A 20,984-nucleotide genomic window follows, 5' to 3' on the forward strand; every position below is an offset into this window, starting at 1 on the left:
CAGTATATAAATGAGGTGAATTTATTTGAAAGGTAAATATTTGTGGATAGTCAAAAGGAGAGGGAATTTTGGTGCACAGGATCATAGGTCTAGAACGAGAAGGGACCTGAGAGACCATCTACTTCAGCCTGAGGCCCAGGAGATGAAGTGACTTGCTCAAGGTATCAATCTAATATCAGAGTCAGGATTTGCTGGAACTCCTGACTGCAGATCCATTATTTGATCTATCTGACTCTAGTGGTTATAGAAGGTTTCACAAAGGAGGTAGAATCTGAGAAAAACTTTGAAGAAAGGGAAAGACTTTGGAAGTCAGAGATGGGAAAGGGCATTTTAGATTTTTTTAAAATGGCATAAATAAACAGAGAAGCATGAGCATAAAATGATGTTCAAGGGTTATGAAGTAAACTAATTTGGTTAGAGTAGAAGGTTCACAAGGGAGAATAGTTATATGTAAAACTGGAAAGGAAAATTGGAAGTAAATTTTTTTGTTTATTGTTATTTTATTTTCAGTTCTGAATTCTCTTCCTCTTGCCACCCATTGAGAAAACAAGGGGAGAGGGAACTTGTTATAAAAATTTAGACAAACAAAAAAATTCTCCTCATCAGCCATATCCCCCCAAAATATATTTCAGTCTGTACTGAGTCCATCACTTCTCCATGTAGAAGTAGTTAGCATGTTCTCATGAGTCATGGACAGTTAGATGGTACAGCAGAATGAGTGTGGGCCTCAGAGTCATGAAGACTCATCTCCCTGAGTTCAAATCTGACCTTAGATACTTACTAGCTGTGTGACCCTGAGTAAGTCACTTAACTCTATCAGTTTCCTCATCTGCAAAATGAGCTGAAGGAGATGGCAAACCACCCCAATATCTTTGCCAAGAAAACCCCAAAAAGGGGTCATGAAGAGTCAGACATAACTCAAAAACCACCACCAACAGCACGAGTGCCATGGGTTTCTGGTTGATCATTGTGTTGATCAGAGTTCTTAAGTCTTTCAGATTTGTTTGTCTTTATATCATTATTATTTTAGAAATTGTTCTGCTGGTTCTGCTCATTTCACTTTATACACTCTTTGCTGGTTTCTCAAACACTATCTTCTTCATTTCTTATAGCACAGTAGTATTCTATCATATTCTTATACCATATCTTGTTCTGCCATTCTCCAATGGATAGGTAACCCCTCAATTTCTAATTCTTTTCCACAAAAAAAGATTTACTATAAATAATTTTTGTGTGTATGACTCTGAAGAGATTATTGAGAATTTTCAAGGTCAGGCTAGTGGTGGTGTTTTTTGTTTTTTTTTTAAACTCTCTAGGCCATAATATTCAGCCATCAAGGGTTTTGGACCTTTGCAGTGACAGTATCAGAGCTGTTTTCAGGAGATGGGAACAACTGAACTGAAAGAAGTTGATTAGAAGGCTATTTCACCAGTCTAAATGATAGATAATAAAGGGCTCAAAAACTTGACTAGTGGCAATGAGAATAGAAAAAAAGGAAGGTATGAGTGTGAATTATGACTGACTGAATATGAAGGTTAATAGGTAAGAGACTTAATGACTTTGAGCCTATATGACACCATCAGATTTTTTTTCCTTTTTTTTTCTTTTTCTTTTTTTTTTTCTTTTTTCTTTTTTTTCTTTTTAGCTAGGCAGTGGAGTTAAGTGACTTGCCCAGGGTCATGCAGCTAGTAAGTATTATGTGTCTGAGGCTGGATTTGAACTCAGGTCCTCCTGAATCCAGAGCCTGTGCTCTATGCACTGTGCCACCTAGTTGCCCCATCAGATTTTTTTATTTCAAAGGATCAAGACCAGGAGCATAGATTTAATTTACTCTGATCTAGTGTACCTTCCACTGTCACATTACCTTTCTTTACCACTCCGAAGATTTTAGCTTTTTGTGAACTTGAAGATTAAATTATACCATTCTCTTCATTTTCTAAATGGTAGATTGTCTGAGCACCAATTTCTGGGTAATTCCTCTATTGATACCTGGAGGAAAAAAAATCATAATCTATGTTTGCTTTTTAATATTTAAACACTGACATTTTCACAGATGTTAAGTGTTAATTAAAATATTGCTATTACTAATTTTTAAAAAAGTATATGGTTGTTACTATAGTATCTGAAAATATACAATGCCCATGGGATAAAATGGTAATCAATTCCCTGGGCCAGTGTGACTATTTGTGTCAAAATTGTTTAATAGATCTAAGAAATCTATGGTTCCTCTACTAGTGTTTTTAATATGTTACAACACTTCAGTCCTTTAGTTATTACACTTTATTTTTAACTTTGCTGTTTGGTAAAAAGGAAGAGTCTCTAAATAATCTTTTTCATTTTTTGTGCTAATAGGTCCAACTTCTTGGAGCTGATGGCCTAGAGCATGATGTAGATGAGACTGAAGATGATGAATCTTCAGAGCAACGAGCTCGGAGACCAATGAATGCATTTCTTTTATTTTGTAAACGCCATCGCTCCCTCGTTCGTCAGGAACACCCCCGGCTGGATAACCGTGGTGCTACCAAGATACTGGCTGATTGGTGGGCAGTTCTAGACCCAAAGGAAAAACAGAAATATACAGACATGGCCAAGGAGGTATGTATTATCCACAAAATGGTTAACAGCTATGATGACTGTGAATTACTATGACAATAACTCAGTTAGGTATTTTTGTACTTTTAAAATTTCGTGGTGTTGTTATTTTTTTTTAAACAGGCAGAATCGATTTTCTCTCCTAATTCTGGCCTTATTAAAAAAATTTAAAAATGGATTCCTATTAATACATATGCATAGCTAAGGAAAACAATTCTCTTATTGACAAGGTTAAAAAAAATATCTCATTCTGCACCCTAAATCTGTCACCCCTCTGTGAGGAGGTAGATAACATGGTTTCATTATTGGTCCTCTAGAATCATGGATGGTCGTTGTATTGATCATATTTGTTTATATTTATTTGTTTCATATTTGTTTATATTTATAGTATTGCTGTTATTATGTAAATTGTAGTCCTGGTTCTGCTCTTTTCATTCTTTATCAGTATACAGAAGTATTTAGAATTGTTCATTTTTATAATACTGATGTCATGGTTTAAAATTGTTCTTCTGGTTCTGCTCACTTCCCTCAACATCAGTTCATAAAAGTCTTTCCATGTCCTTTTGAAACTGTCTGTTTTTTTTTCATTTATTGTCTTGGAGCTCAGTCAATAGTATTCCATCATCTTTCTACACCATAATTTGTCCAGCCATTCCCCAATCAATGAGTATCTCTTTAGTTTCCAGGTTTTTGGTGCCATAATGAGAAACATTTAATTATTGAAGTAGATGTTTATTAAGCACTTGTGCCCAGAGCGATTCTCTAGCTATGTGATAGTGAAAAAAATGTAGAATCTTGCCTGTCTTAGTTGTGTCTCCTTATTCTGTAAAAATACTTAAAAATATTGCTTGAAGTTGCCATTGGCAACTAATTTCGAAGATGCTTTTCCTCATTGTGGATTCTTTTGCTATTGGAAGCATACATCTAGCAGTCCTCTGCTGTGAATTTAAGGAAGAAAACATCATTAGATTCTTTATCCCCTGTGAATTTGACCCTAGAGAAAACCAGCTGGATATTGGAAATAAATTACCGTGGCATCAGAGCCACTTCAATGGAAGAATTTCCAGGAGCTGTGATGGCTTGGCCTTGATTTACTCAAGTGAGGGCTTTGTAGAGTAACTCAATATAGTATACAACAAAGAGTACTGAACTAGGAGTCGGGCAACATGGTTTTTAGGTCTCTTTTTGCCCTTTGTGACCTTGGGAAAACAATTTGTCCTTTCTAGACCTCAGTTTCCCCATGAAGAGTTGGACTTTGGAAGGAGCCAACTTGACTTGTTTTCTGTAAAGTCTTAAAGCTTGTCCTATCCCTCCACCTTCCAAAAAAAAAAAAGAAAAAGAAAATGAAAATGAAAAGAAATAATGATAGAACAGGGTGTAAACTTTTTATTTTATGCATGTATACACAAAACCCCACTTTGTTTGAAATACTTAACATGAGCATTTCTAGGTGGGAAAATTATTCTGGAGATAGAACATTAATCTATGCTGTATGATAGCAATTTCTATATTTCTTAAAGAAACTATCTGTGTTTTGTTCACTAAATTGATGGAGAAAATAAATTAAATTCCTTTTACTATGCATTTTGTAATCAGGCCCTAAATAAAAGGAAGACACAAGAATATTTAATAGCTAAATATTAATGGAAATAAGCCTGATATGTTTTATTTAGTGCCTCATCTCAGAGAAGTAAATCTTAGTTCATAAAAACAAACAAACAAACAATTGTTTAACCTCTGTGAGAAGCACAACCAGCAGGGGAGAGAATAGTGAGTTTCAAGTGACTCATTTTATTAGATGGCTCAGTGTGGGGAAAAATAACATTGTCAGGCTCTGTATTTTTATAAAGTTGTTTAACAAGCTAACATGGAACATAAAAATTCCCTATAAAATGTTCGAAGATTTTTGCATCTTGAATGAATTATTATTAGCATAGTAGATATGTAATTAATGAATATAGAACTTTAGATGTTACTGCATCTTTCTGTCATTTTTGTTGGAATTATATTTAATAGTTATTGAAGCCAGGTTTGTTGTATTTATCAGAGAATTTAAAAACTAAATTCATTTAAAAAGATAGATGATTTTAATTCTTTTAGCAGATGTCCAATAAGATACTAAACAATTCCTTTCCATTAAATAGACTTATCATCGATTCATATTTAAGTCTATACGGTTAGTAAACAAAAAGAGCCCATTATTTGAAAACTCATATTGAGCTCTGTTACACTTCTATAATTAAACACTACAGTGTGTTGTTTGGATTGCTGAGTAGGGATAACATACAGCCTGTTCCAAACAGATTGTTTGCCTTTTCTTAAACACAGCTAATTTACAAACCCAATAGGTGGCCACTTTTAAGAGGAGGAAGTATTATTTTCATACAGGAAATCTGTGTCTGATTACTTAATTAGGTTCCCAATCTGACTGCTAAGACTTACTATTAAAGATAATATAAAATGATACCAAAACAATTTTCCACTGTGATGCTATTATGATGAAATTCTTAAGTTGACAACCAACAGTTCTATTAAAAGTAGTGACCTTAAAATGCATGGTCAGTCACAATTTTCCAGTGTTTACAGCAGTTTATAAGTTATTCATTGTCCAGTTTCCATGGAAGATATCTGGAAGATTCAGGTATTTTAGAGTCATTATGTAGTTGATTTGTAGTCTGAAACTTTGAGCCATTGTCCCATAGAGGGTTCAGAGATCAAATTAAAAGTATTCAGTACTTCTATTAGTCTTTGTGTGTTATAGCTTTAATTGAAATGTTGCTTCTAAAACCTTATTTCTGATTGTGTATAATCTTTTTCAGTTCTGGGATAAAAAATATTCTTCCATGTTAACAAACCGTATTCCTTGAAGTGTGTGGCTGTTTGTGGTGGGGTTTTTAAAAGTTGATTATTTTATTGATATCATTTGTTTTTTATATCAGTTAGATTTCCTTCTATATCTCCCTTCCTTCCCCACCAACAGAGTCATCTTTTATAACAAGGAATTTATTTTAAAAACAGAAAGGAAAAGGAGAAAAAAAATTCACCCAAACCAAATCAATACATTAAAAATATCTGCAGTTACAAGCAATATTCCATATTGATAAACCCTGATCTCTGCAAAGAAGAAAAAGTAGCTACCTATATTCATATCTGTTCTTTGGAGCCAAGCTTCTTTATAATTTCACAATATTCAGTTTTGATGATTGTAGATGTCATTCTTTCTATTTACATTGTTATAATAATTGTTTATATTGTTTTCTGCTTCTTTCTGAATCAGTTCATGGAAGTCTTTCTACACTTCTCTGTATCATATTTATTGTTTCTTACAGCACAGCAACATTCCATCGCATTCACATATCACAATTTCTTTAGCCATTCCTCAGTCAGTGGGTATCTACTTTGTTTCCAGTATTTTGTTGCCATAGAAAGAATTACTATAAATATTTTGGTGTATATGTTGCCTTTCTGTCAGTGACCTTCTTTGGGCATATTCCTAGCAGGGGATCAAATTTCTGGGACAAAATGTTTGGACATATAAGTCACTTTACTTCCATAATTTCAAATTTCTTTCCAGAGTGGTTGTGCCAATTCACAGCTCCACTAACAATGCATTAGTATGTGCCATCTTTTCACAGTCCCTTCAACATTGACCATTCCTTTGTTTTATGATCTTCAATAATTTTGCAGGGTGTGCAGCAAAATCTCTAAGTTGTTTTGATTTGCATTTTTCTTATTATTAGTGATTTCACGTATTCTTTTAATAGCAAATATTTTGAAATTATTCTTTTGAAAACTCTATACATAACTTTTTACCACTTTATTTTTATTAGGGAATGCCTTTTTGTTACACTTCTATGAGTTATCTATATATCTTGGATATCATCCTTATCAAAGATATTTGAACAATTTTTTTTGTAGTTGACTGTTTCCCTTCTTATCCTAAAGCTTTGTTAACTTCATGTGATAAAACTTGTTTTACCATTTATAATTGCTTCTTTTGATTAGTTAAGAATTCATCCCCTTTCCATAGCTGCAAAAAGTTATATGATCTGTTTTTCTTCAGATTTTCAATATAATCTTAATATTTCAATCTCATGTCCTTTCTGAATTTATTTTAGAATTTGGTATAATATGTTAGACTAAAACCTAATATCTGTGAGACCATTTTCCAGTTTTTCCAGCAGTTATTATCAAAGAAGGAGTTTTAGGTAATTTATGTTTTGGGGTTTATTTACCATTAGGTGATTAAGTGCAGTTATTTCTGATTCTTCTTTGTCTTAGCTGTCCTATTCGTCTACTTTTCTATTTTTAATAATTATCATTAGGTTTTGATAATTACAACTGTTGATAACATTTTTAAAGAATATTTCATCTGTTCAATCATTTCCAGTTGAAGGAAAATATTTGACAGCTTTTTTCCTACCTTGTTTTAAATTAGAATATTTCAAAAATCAAACTTTTAAAACTTAGAGATATGTGAAATGTCTGTCATGAAGAGCAGTGCAAGTTTGGAGATAAAGTCTTTTTTTTTAACCTGCCAGTCTGCACCAAGCCCTCCCAAAGTCTTTGGTACTGGAGCACCCCCTGGTAAGGAGCATGAATAGTTAGCCCTTGGGTTTGCTTTCACTTTGTTTCATGCTCTAGAAATGTTATTCCATGCTAATTTTCATAGCTAAATGGCGTTCTAAAGACATTTGTTTCTGAACAGGGTACAAGTAATTTTAAAATACCATTCCATGCATGCAGCCTATGTTAGTTTCTTAACTTTGGCAATGTGCGTGATGGTGCAATGTTGTGAATGTTCACAGATCCTGATTTCTGAATGTGCCACTGCAGTTAAGTGACTCATGACTAATCCAAAGACAGAACAGTCAAGAAGTAGAAGTTATGTTATTTTAGCCTATTTAAATGTTCTTATGAACTTGGAGTAGATAGTCCATAGTGTTTCTGCAAAAGGAACTTATTGTATCATTTCACTCATCAACATAATAATCCTTAGAATTAATAACATAATAGTCAAATACTCTGGTTCACATAGCTTCCATTTATTTTAATAGAACCATGATAAAGAGAAGGGTGAGAGGAAGACTGGAAAACTTACGCGTATTCTAAAATGGTATGCTTATAGCTTTGCTAGGATATATCACAATTAGACACCTCGATGTAGGTAAATGTCACAGGAGTCATTTATTCCTTCATTAATTCATGCAACCATTGTTTACTGAGTGACTGCTACATTCATCATGTTGTAATAATAATAATTAATACTACTATGAGCTATTGTTTATATAGCACTTGCTTCAAGGTTTGCAAAGTGATCTACAAATATTATCTCACTTTATCCTCACAGCAACCCTGGGAGGTAGGTACTGTTATTCACATTTTGTAGATGAGGAAGTTGACATTGAGAGATGATAAGTGACTTGCCCAGAGTCACTCAGCTAAGTCAATCACTCCAAAGTTACATCTGAACTCAGGTTATTCTGACTCTAGTCTCAACACTCTATCCATTATGCCACTTAGCAGCTTACTGTAAAGAATATACAGATAAATAAGCCACAAATTCATATACTGTTTGAATCAGTAACTCCTGAATGTTCCTTGCATCTACCTATTAGTATCTGATTTTGATAAATCCATGTTAGAGCATATGCCTTAAGATTAAAATTTTACCTAAACAAAATAGTAGGTGCCTGCTCTATGTCAGGGCAACTAGGTGGTACAGTGGATAGAGTACTGGGCCTGGAGTCAAGAAGACCTGAATTAAAATCCAGCCTCAGATGCTTACTAGCAGTGTGACCCTGGGCAAGTCACTTAACCCTGTTTGCCTCAGTTTCCTCATCTGTAAAATAAGCTGGAGGAAGAAATGGCAAAACACTCCAGTATCTTTGCCAGGGAAACCCTAAAAGGGGTCATGAAGAATGGGACATGATTGAACAAGGAGAAGGATATATTAGATGCTGAGACAGATGCTCTCCATTCAGGGACCTTAAAATCTAAGAGGGTGCAAAGGGCTCAGTTGACCAAGATGTTGAAGAAACAAAAATATTATTCAAATAAATTTAGAGATATCTAGCTTGGAGAAGAAAAATCATAGGGAAGATATTTTGACTGTCTATACGCATGTGAAAGGCTCTTATCTCGAAGAGAGATTAAAATTATTCTACAGGGTCCCAGAAGGCAGACCTAGAAGCAACGAATGAAGATTTCCATTCATTGGAAGACAAATTTTTGTCAAGTCACTTAATCTCTCAGTTCCCTAGGCAGTTTTCTCGGAACCTAATTGAAGAGATGGTACTGACCTGCATTGGTAAGAGAAAGTGTTCTATATCAATGGAGTTTTCTATTTCAATGAAATCACAGGTCCAGTTCCTATTCTTGTGAGGGAGGGAAAGCTTCTTCATTAAGTAGTGGGTTTCCTATCACAGTTATCCCTATCACTGTTACCTGTGTGATCGCTTTTTTTTTCAATCTCCTTTGTTAACGCATCATCAACCATCTCTCACTTCCCAAAATATGGAAATCCCTCAAGGCTTCTTTTCACTCTCTCCTCGAGTAATCACATCTCATTTCAGAGGATCAGTTTTTATCTCTTTGAAGATAACTTCGAGCTAGCTGTGTACATATCCAATACTAATCTCTTTCCTGAACTCTCCCATTCCTCATCACAAACTATCTATTGGCCATCTTTAGGCACCTTCAAGTCAACATGTATAAAATAGACCTGATTATTTTCTTTCCCCACAAATTTACCACCTACTGACCTACTCCAACCTTTCCCATTTCTGTCTATCTTCCCAGATACCCAAGGTTCATAAGTTTGAAAGTCATCTTTGATGATTTTTCACTCTAACTCTTCATCTGAAATCTATTCTCAAGTTTCATCAGTTCTTTTGCCACAGCATTTCTTTTAATAACAGGGAATCTCATGATAGAGTTATTTAGTTCCTTTTTTTTTCTTCACTCATTGCTGCTTGCTTCATAAGACTATGATAATAGCCTCCTAATTGATCTTTCCTGCTTCCAGTTTCTCAGCTTTTCCAGGAGACTTTCACACAACTATAAAAATAATATTCCTAAGGCACAGGTCAGCTTAAAAAAAATTGTCAATAAGTTCTTATTGCCTCTGGGATAAAATATAAACTCATGACCTTCTTCAATACCTTTTTCAGTCAGCTGCCCTAGTAATATCTAATTCAGTGACCTCACGATGCTATATATGAGTTATTGTTAGTATTATTATTGTCGTACTCATCCTCTAAGAAAACAGACAGAAACTTCAGCAGCTTCCCATTGCCTACTGAAGTATACAGGTTCCTGATCCGGGCATTGAAGGCTATTCGCAGTCAGTTTCAATCTACTTTTCTAACCTACTCTCACACTAATTGCTTTAACTTACTTTACATATAATCCAATTCAATTATTAATTTATTATTTTATATTATAAATTTATTATAAGTAAATTTCAGTAAACATTTATGAAGCATCTACTACATGTAAGATACTATGCTAAATACTAGAAATACAAAGGTTGACAAAAATGAAATAATTTGCTTTCAAGAAGCTTATATTCTTCTGGACGGAATGGTTGGATGCAATATAAACAAAGAGAAGCAAATATTTGACTGTTTGAGGAAAAGAAGAACACTGGCAACTGAGGGGTACGGGGAGGAAGGTGGCGCCTGAGTTGGGTGTTTGAGAAAGGTAAGGATTCTGAGAGATGAAGTTAAGTAGGAAGTGCTTTCCAAACATGAGGAAAATGGCTTGTGCAAAACAAGAGGCAATCAATCAGCAAAGATTTATTAAGCATCTGTCATGACAAGCATTGTGCTATGCTTTGAGGATACAAAGAGAGTAATTAAATAGTTCTTGCCCTCAGGAGCTTACATTTTATAAATATAGATTGTATGTATATGTGTATGTATAAAGTATATAACGATATACAAAACATGTTCAAATGAATACAAGGTAATTTTTAGAAGGAAGGTACTAGCAGTTGAGGGAATCAGGAAGAGTCTCATATAGAAGGTGATATTTGAGTTAAGCTTTGAAAGAAGGGATTCCAGGAAGTTGTGGTGAGGAGGTAGGGGAGTTCTATTCAGGAATGGGTAGGTGAGAGACTTCAGAGGCACCAAGACAGGAAAGGGAATGTCATGTGTAAAGGGCAAGGAACAGAACAGTTTGGCTGGACCACCAGGTGTATTAAGGAGAGTATTGTGTTATAGGACTGAAAAGATTGGAGCTAAGTGGTAAATGGCTTGAAATATCAGAGAGGAGAAGGAATGTTGAACTTAGGGGAAAATAAAGTAATCCAATTTGGCTGGAAAGGCCATATAAAAAAGAGAAATGTAAAATAAGGCTAGAAAGGCAGGATGGATCCTCCTGTTGTGGAGATCTATAAATGCCAGGTATAGGGAACTATGTTTTATCCCAAAGGCAATAAAGAGTTACAGAAGGCTTGTTTTGTTTTGTTTTTCAAGTATTTTTGAAGTCTCCAAGGAATCTATATCTATATAAATAGTTATAGATAACACATATACATATGTATAGATATATGTATTCTTACGTCACTGTATGTCTAAATGTATACATTTGTAATACATTTAAATGCACATATATGTATATGTCTATGATTGGAGGTGAAATTTTAGTTGTAGAACTGACAGTACTATCCTCATTTATAAAAAATAATAAAAATACTTTCATTATCTATTTCAGAGGCTTGTTATCTTGGTAAACCTTAAAGTGCTGTAGAAATATGAACTATTTAGGAGAACAGCCACTGAGATACAGGGATGAGGGGAAGGGAAGAGTGATGGTAGGGACATTAACAGAAATGAAGAAGTTGAAGGTGGTATTGGTTGTAGTGGGGGGATGATAAGTTCCATTTTGGATATACTTTGTCTAGGGAGGTTTTCTGGAGGACGTGGCCATGAGCTGTGCCTTAAAGAATAAGTATGATTTACATGAATGGAAGCAGAGAAAACATATCCCAGACAAGAGAAAATGTATGACCAAGGACAAGAAGAGAAAAAAACCAAAGTGGGTTCAGAGAACCTGTAAGTACTTTAGTGTGGTTGGAATTTTGTACTTGTTGGTACTTTTCCTCTCTTTTTGATCTCTTTAAGGCACAGGCATAGCAGTGGTAATTTCAGCTGATTCTGTGTGGCTTGGTCATCATACTAATCACATTCCTCTGAACATGTTATAGCTTGTTAATTTTTTTTCATTAATTAATATCTAGAACTAGAAACAATATTAAACAATATTAAACTAGAAACAATATTAAAATTTGGACTGACTGAGAAAATGTACTGTTATACTGTTCTTTCATTCATTTTGGGCATTGTATTTTCATTACAAAGATTACATGACTTTTGGGTCCTCTATATTACACTAATGCTCACATGGCCAAGTTTTTATTTTGTTTTGTTTGTGTTTTTTTAAACGTGAACTATTGTCTTGGCATATCCTTCTCCAACTCTCCCACCTATCCTATATTTGCATATCACAACTTTACATTTACCAAATAAAAAGTGCATGACTTCAACATTAGCCCATGACTCCCATGACTCCAGTCCATCCAGATTTTCTCTTATTCAAACTCGGTCAACCTACATATTAACTATCCTTTTCCAATTAATGAGCAATAATTTATTAAGCACCTACTGTGTTTAGGTATTGGAGATTCAAAGACAAAAAAAAGTGATTTCTACCTTTAAGAAGCTTAGATTCTATCTGAGGATATAACATGTAAACATATAAATAGATCATGATGATGATGATGATGATAGCTGGCGTTTGTATAGCACTTTAAGGTTTGCAAAGTACTTTGCAAATATTATCTCATTTTATCCTCACAAAGGAAGTAGGTATTATTATTATCTCCACTTTACAAATAAGGAAACTGAGGCAGACAGAAGTTAAGTGACTTGCCTAGGGTCACATAGCTAATATTTATCTGAGGTGGGATTTGAGCTCAGGACTTCTTGACTCCAAGTCTAACACTCTATCCACTGTATCAGCTAGCTGGCTATTAATGCAAAATTATATTCAGAGATAACAAAATATATACAAAGTAAATATTCAAAGATACAATACATACATTCACAAAGTAAACACAAAGTAACTAGGTGGTAAGGATATGCTAATAGTTGGGGTAATCAAAAAAAGTCATGTCTAGGGGCTAGTACTTGAGCTGAGTTTTGAAATAAATCTGGGATTCTATGAGGTGGAGGTAGGAAGGGAGGGCATTCCAGGCTCTGGGTGTGTGTATGGGGGCAGCCTATGCTAAGGCACGGAGATGGGAGATTGCATGTTGTGTGTGAGAGACAGCAAGTAACCTGCCCTTTGTAAACTTGATACATTTTCCCCATCTGTTGATTCATTGATAAAAATATGCACCAAGAACAGCACCAAGAGCAAAGACCCTTAGCACTTCAGTAGAGGCTTAGCTCTAGGGTGATATCAATCATTCTGGATTATATTGTTCCACTAACTCAATATGTCTAGCTGTACCATTGTCCAGTCCGTAGTTCTTCATCTTGTTAACAAAGATATTGTGAAACTTTTTCAATCATAAGTACAGGAGTCTTGTAAAAATCTAGGTCTCCTTTCTCTATAGCACTCCCCTGATCTACCAGCTTGGTAGCCCTGTCCAAAAAGGTAATGAAATTAGCCTATCATGACTTTTTCTTAATGAACCTGTGATGATTATTACTGGTCATGGCTTCCCTTTCTAAATTCTAATAAATGGCCTTCTTAATAATGCATTCTGGAATTTATCCAATTATTGGTGTCAAGCTCAGTAGAATACTTTATTATTTTTTTTTTCCAGAATATACCTTCTGTTTTTTGAACATCAGGACAAAATTTATTTGTCTTCAGTGCTGTGGTATCTCTTTTATTCACAATTCTTCTATTAGATTAGCAATAGAGGTTCAGCAGTCTCACCGACATGTTCTTTTTTGATTTCAGGATTTATTATTACTGAGATACCATAGGTGTTCTCTTATTATATCCTCACCTTGGTTTCAGTGCATTAAAATGTATTGTACCTTACAAACTCTTAAAATACACGGATAGCTCCTTTCTTGCATTAGGAAATAAACTCTTCCACATAGTTGAATCTTTCAAATAACTGACACATAACCCTTTGAACACTGATTCTCTTTAATTTTTTTTTTCTATTGAAAATAGATGATAGCCAGTGTGTGGGACAATGGCCACACTAGAATTAAAAGTTCGGAGGTTGAGTCAGAGATAAGAAAAGGTTTTATTCTTTCTCATGAGAAAGGGCACAGCCCTTGTCGCTCGAGCAGTGGGGAACAAAGTTTTATAGTCCTAACGTGATACCCCCTCCCCATTCCTGAACCCTTCTTCTCATTGGCTGGGTTTCAGGGTGCATAATCTAAATGCCGCCTTCTAAGAACCTTAGTACAATAATGTCCTTATTTGGAAATATTTGCCTAGAGACAAAGGGTCGGGAAGACTTTTGATAATGGGTTGAGAATTCCTGCCTAGAGACAGATAAGCAGAAAGCCCCTGGCGGTTAAGCTAGCAGTGTTTCACAATTTTTACCTTGCTAGAGGGATTGGAGCACAGGTTGCCTCTTGCAAGTTTTACTGCTTTGGGGGTACAAAGGGGAATTTATGAGTTTTAGTACTGAGGAAACTTCATCTATCTCACACACCAGGTAGTTGGCATAGTGGATAGAGCACTGGGCCTAGAGTCAGGAAAACCTGAGTTCAAATCCAACCTCAGACACTTACTAGATGTGTGTAACCCTAGGCAAGTCACTTAATCCTGTTTGCCTCAGTTTCCTCATCTGTAAAATGAGCTGGAGAGGGAAAGAGCAAAACACTCCAGTATCTTTGCCAAGAAGACTCCAAAAGGGGATCATAGAGAGTCAGACCCGATTGAAAAATGACTAAACACCATGTGCCTTATGACAGAGTTGATATTGGATGTGTTTTAACGTTTTCTTAATGATTCAGGGTCATAATTATGAACACTGATTATTGGGCTCTGTGATGACTTATTTAGAACTGTTGAGGTATATACTGCCGTTTGAAACGATGCTCTCAGATATGAGGACGCTTATTTTTTTAGTTCTTTTTGCTTGTTGTAGTTCTTGTCTCCCTCCTCCCACTGACATTTACCACTGTCATTGTATCCTTGCTTTTTCCAATCTGCTACCTTCTGCATTCAGAGAAAGCTGTTCCTACAAATAAATGGGCTATTTCTCTACATTAATACATATTTTTTAATAGATTCTTGCTTATACATATAGCATGTGAAGGAGCCAGTTTGTTGTATTGAAAAGAAGATTGAATTGTTAGTCATAAGATGTGTGGACTTGCCACTAACCAGGCATCTCTCTTTGCCTCTTAAAGCCTCAGTTTCTTCATCTGTTAGAGAGCTTCATATTAGATGGATGTATATGGTTTCTATCATCCCTTAAATTCTTTGTATATTAACTACCAAAGTATGTGGCCAATCTAATGTGCCTCACTACAAATCTACTAATTTTTCCTAATTGTAGGAATGTATTCCTTTCTTAACACTTCTTTTTTTTTGCCTAATGGCTCATTTAACTGCCATCTTCATTAGACACTATTAACATATCAAAGTACATTAAAAAACAAATAAAAACAATTGTCTTTAGTAACAGCCCATTTAGAACAAAATAATGAATAAATAAATGAATGACTGTATTTATTAAGATCTTTACTATATGGAAATCAGGTATACTAATAGAAAAGTTGGGGCAGCTAAGTGGCACAGAGGATAGAACACCAGCCGTGGAGTCAAGAGGACCTGCTAAACGATGGTTTCAGGTCTGAGTTGGAAGCAGAACTGGCCACATTGAGACATGTGGCTATTCCTAAGGCTTTTGAGCAAAGAATCCTCTTCTGTCTGAGGAGAAGTAGTACTTGGGATAATGTCATGGTTTGACTTGAACAGGTTAGCTCTTGTTCTCCTTCAGGGTACCATTTGACAGATTAGACAAATAGTAGTTTTCATGTTCTGGTAGCACCTAAAGAGGTTAGTAGGTTTTTAATCAATTAAAAGAATGAATGGGCCATCAGTTTGATAGTAGTATCAAAAAGGGTCTAACCTGTTTGATGATTATTGGTGAATGTCAGTGTCCACATATTTAAGTCACGTGAGACTATAACTAAATTACTCAATGTCACTATTGGTAGAAATTATAATTTGTATTCATTATTTATTAGATGTTTCTTATATAATATATTTAGACTTTTCCTTTATATTTTCTTTTTAACAATAATAGAGGAACCAGATTGGGATAGGAAGTAGAACAAAACAGGTCAATACCTTCTCTGCAACTAAGGTGTTAGAAAGTTGCCAGAGGACTTAGAGGCTAAGGGACTTTCCCAGGGTCACACAGGTAATATCTGTTAGAGGCAGGTCTTGAACTCAGGTTGCCCTGATCTCAAGGACACCTCCCTATCAGCCTTATCATAATGTTTCTCCTACCCGTGGATATATTTATTATAAATCATTTTCTGGACTGATTACTCCTCACACATTTTACATTCTAGCCAAACTGGCCTTTTTTTCTATGTTTAACCATCCATCCATCCACCAACTCACCCACCCACCCATCATTATCCATCCATCCATCTATCTGTCTATCTATCTATCTATCTATCTATCTATCTATCTATCTATCCATTTCCCTTCAATAGAATATAATCTCCTTGCAGGTAGAAAGTGGGTTGTTGTTGTTAGTTTGTTTTGGGTTGTTTTGTTTTGTTTTGTTTTGTTGTCTTTTCCTGGAACCTAATATTGGAGCCTTGCGCATAGGAGATGTTTAAAAATGCTTGTTGAATAAATGAATGCTGTCTCATTTATTAGGGCTATTCCCAGAAGGACTTTATTTGACAATAAATAAAAGAACTGACTTTAACTTATTGCCAAATAAATACTGGTAATACTGGTGTTCCTTATGATACATATTTAAAGTTTAATTAAACATAAAATGTAATCCAGCTTTTCACTAAATTCAGACTGACCATCTATCTGACTAGTTCATATTAGTGAGATTGTATTACATTTCCCAAAAATAGTAATAACTATCATTATGTAACTTCAAGGTATAAGAATCTCTTTACAGGTTTGAGCCTCACAACAGTTTTGAGTTAGGGCCCTGCGTGTATCATTAGTATTATAAATGAGGAAACGGAGGTTGGTTTCCATGTCCGTGTCCACCTATCAGGACAAACGGCTTCTTGAAAAGAATGGCGTGCATTCTGTATCTTCTCCTGCTCCGTGATTTCTTCACCTTGATTCAGCTCGTTCAGCCTTTTCTGTGTCAGGCTGGTACACTATATTGAAACTTTGTTATAGATGTCTTCCTGTTGTTGGAATTTTTGACGGGAAGAACAGCCAGCTAGGAGTATTTTAATTGAAGCTGGGCTAGTTCAGTTGAGTCTAATTTTTCTTTTTGGTGGCTTTGTTTAAACCATTAGTTCTTTATACTTTTTGTGTAGTTTTTTCTATAGTCATGTAACTTGAGTATTCATATTTTTTGCTCCATTGAAACCTTAAACATAATTTAATGTACTGTCAGAAAAAATGCTAGTCCAGCTAAGTTTCTCTTTGTTTAAAATATAAAAATAGCAAGAATGATTGAAATAATCAGTATGGCATGTCGTTGTGTCTTTATATGTGAACAGTATTATTAAATCTTTCTAAAGGAAGAAGCCCAGAACTAGAAGTAGATATAGATCAGTGCTACTTTTAAGATGTTATATATCTTCTCCTTCTGTCCTTTATATAATGTTAATTTTTCATATAATTGTAATTCTCCCAATGAGAATAATTGAAGTGGTATATGATAGAATTATAGTTGGAGTAATAATCAATGCATGTTGACTGATAGATCATAAAATTTTAAATCTGGAAGGGACTTGCCTTCTCACTGTGTCTTGTGATTATAGTATGAAATTACTGAAGAAATTTACCCCCAAAATCAAACAGAAGTAATGGTGACCATTCCTTTTTTCTCTCTCTCTTTTTTTCTCCTGCCTGCATTTATATAGAAGTGAGAATTGCCAGGACCCCCCTTGTTACATGGCTTAACTATACATAGGGAGTGGATGATTCCACTTAGCTGAAAACAACCAAACTCTTGAACTTATCTGGTTAAATTTGAGAAGTTTAAGACCACAAAAAGCAATCAGAATGTTAATACTTATAAAAGCATTAAATAGTATTGCCTCTCTTTAGAGCAATTTTTAAAAATTGTTATCAGAATAATTAGGAAATAGATTTCATAAAGCATTTATATATTGAAGCACATCAATTATTCCTTTGAAAATTGATAATGCAACTGATATAGAGAAGGCATTATGTCATTTGAGGTACAAAAATAATGCCATTCTCATATAGAGAGAGCTACAAAATAATACATGTAAAGAGATGTACATAATGAAAACAGATTCAAAATAGTTTGCATGACCAATGGTGTAAGTATCACTTGGCTACCCCATCTCATAGTTAATTTTAGAAAAGGTTAGAAGTTTATAAGCTAACTTGTTTGAGAGGTGAATTTGTATCCCAAAGGAAGGGTTTCTTAGAGAGCAGCATTTTAGTTGTAAGAGCTTTTTTGATTCAAGATCTTAGTGCTTGTAGATGATGATTGATAATTTTTGAAAATAGCTGAATGCCTCCAAGTAGTCACCAATGATTCACTTTCTGTTTAGAAGTTATACCTTAGGGGGAGGTTGAGATCCAAACAATTAGTCATTTCAGCGAGTTAGATCTATTTGTTTGGCTCTTCTACTTGTGGTAATGGACTTTGTCAAAAAAAAAAAGTTGGCTGAACATTTAATAGGAAGTTGCAGAATATGAAGGAAAAGGATATTGAGCTGTGGCTTTTTTCTCCCTGTCCAAAATGCCCTCATGACTCTTCTACCTTGTGAAACATCTACTCGACTTTAAAGACTCAGCCATTTTATTTTGTGATGCTTTCCCTGCCTTCCTTAGCCCACTGTGATTTCTGTCTTTTCTGACCTTCTAGAGCACATTATTGTCTGTACCGTTCACATATCTTTGTCCCTCAGTCAGTCAATAGTCAACAAACATTTATGCCTTGCTTACTATGTGCTGACACTGCCCTGAGCACTGGGTATGCAAAGAAAGGCAAAAATAATCAAGTGCCTCACAATCTGATGTGTGGCTAGTTATCATTTTATATGTATATATTTTATCTCCTGAGCTAGATTATGAGCTTTTACAAGTCAGGACTGTGCCATGGCAATGCTGTCTACAAAGTTGTCACTTGATAAATATTTGTTGATTGATAGCTTGCCAAATGTTTCACAACAATTGCCAGTTCCAAATCAGGAGTCTGCAAGATTAATGCTGTTGACCTTGATATTTCATAGTCATGGAACAAGTTTGACTTTCATCACCTTCAACTCCTAGTTATCAGTTTTGGGGATTATTCACATGACGCAAGAGTTCTTTTCTTCCTTTGTCATTGCCTCCACTGAAACCAGATATTGGGACCAAACTGAACAAAGGAAAGTCCATTGATATGATAGAGTATAATATATGTGTGTGATTGTAAATGATTTGGTAATTATTCATTATTTTGGATTAAATGAGACACTACTCATTTAACAAATATATGAGTTCCTAATGAGTATTGTAGGGAATTGTCAAGGCTGTTGTTCATTGGAAAGTATGCTGAATGTGAACCCAAGTTCAAATTTGATCTCAGCCATTTACTACAAATCCAAGTCACTTAACCTCACTTTATCTCATCTATAAAATAGAAGGGGGTGGGGAATTAGACCAGATAGCGTCCAAGATCCCTTCCAGCCCTGGATCTGTCATCTGGAGGGAATAATCATTTCTCTCTGGGATTAGTAATACAAGTTTAATGATGAAGGTAGTATTTGAACTTAAAAATGGGCATCCAGCTCTTCTGAAAAACAATTTGGAATACTACTCAGAAAGCATACCCTTTGACTTAGAAAGTTTATTGCTAAGCAGCTAGATGTTGGCTTGAGTGCTGGTATAGTGAGGAAGACCTGAATTCAAATCCACCTCAGATGATTATTAACTGTTTAATGCTGGGCAAGTCACACTTAACCTCTGGTTGCCTCAGTTCCTTTATCTGTAAAATGGGAATAATAGTAGCACCACCCATCTCCCAGGGTTATTGTAAGGATCAAATAAGACAATGTTTGTAAAGCACTTTGCAAACCTTAAAAGATTGTGTAAATACTAGTTTATTATTATTATTATTAATGAAAGGTGTCTTAGTCATTGCAATATCTGTAGCAGCACATTTTTTGAGGTAGTAAAGAACTAGAAACAAAGTAAAAATCAAAGAGCAAGAACAAGAAGGGACATCTGTCGACACCATCGTATTTTACAAGTGAAGGAACTGAAGCCCAGAGGTGTTAAATGACTTTCTCAAGGGCATATAAGTAGTAAGTATAAGGAATTGCACTTGAGCCTCACTCCACTGAACTCAGCCTTAATCCACGGAACTTTTCGTGGTCCTATGCTGCCCATGTAGTGACAGCACCATCTTGGCTAATGGCTAAACAAATTGTGGTGCCTGAATCTAATGACATATTACTGTGCTGTAAGATATGATTATGAGGAGCACGGAGAAGGCATGGGAAGGCTTATATGAACTTGTACAAAGTGAAATGACCAGAACCAGGAAACCACACTGACTACAACAGTGTGAATGGAAAGAACAAAAAATATTACAAAACTGTCTGGTCTCAAAGAAGAGAGGAGAGAATGTCATCCCTACCCGCTTTCCTTCTTTGCAAGGTGGGGTATTATGGATTTGGCATATTGTATATACTATTTGACTTGGTTGATATATTTAAGAGTTTTGTTGAAGTTTCTCCTCCACACCACTCACCCACCCACACCTCTTTGTTATGAGGGATGACTCTTAGGAGAGGGAAGGAAAAGAGATATATTTTGAAAAGTAATTTATCTAGATGGTACAGTGGATAAAGTGCAGGTGATGGAGTCAAGAAGACTCATCTTCCTGAGTTTAAATCTGGCCTCAAAATACTTACTAGCAGTGTGACCCTGGGCAAGTCAATTTCCCCATCTGTAAAATGAGCTGGAGAAGGAAATGGCAAACCACTCCAGTATCTTTCCCAAGAAAACCCCAAAATGGGACCACAAAGAGTAAGATGACAGATATGACACAACAATGATAAAATGATACAAAAACAAATAATATTAATAAACATTTGGTACAAAGAAAAATGGGTATTATTTTAATGTGCAGAGGTGAGAGCTGAATTTTAGACAAAGGGAGCAACTTAAAGAAAGGCAAAGAGGTAGGAAAGTGAGAGCATCGCATTAAGGAATTAAAG

At 35.1% G+C, this 20,984-nt stretch overlaps 1 protein-coding gene across 1 annotated transcript in view; it reads left to right on the top strand.

The window, feature by feature from the left end:
* The window catches only part of BBX (BBX, HMG-box containing), a 348,489-nt gene that overhangs the window by 208,200 nt on the left and 119,305 nt on the right, over nucleotides 1–20,984 (top strand). Inside the window, exon 5 of the mRNA XM_027867261.1 lies at nucleotides 2,353–2,595. Within this exon, the coding sequence (XP_027723062.1) occupies nucleotides 2,353–2,595 (243 nt within the window). The remainder of the gene's footprint in view (nucleotides 1–2,352; nucleotides 2,596–20,984) is intronic.

The sequence above is a fragment of the Vombatus ursinus genome, unplaced genomic scaffold, assembly GCF_900497805.2.
Source record: "Vombatus ursinus unplaced genomic scaffold, bare-nosed wombat genome assembly UNPS02001419.1, whole genome shotgun sequence".
In the NCBI taxonomy this organism is placed as follows: domain Eukaryota; kingdom Metazoa; phylum Chordata; class Mammalia; order Diprotodontia; family Vombatidae; genus Vombatus; species Vombatus ursinus.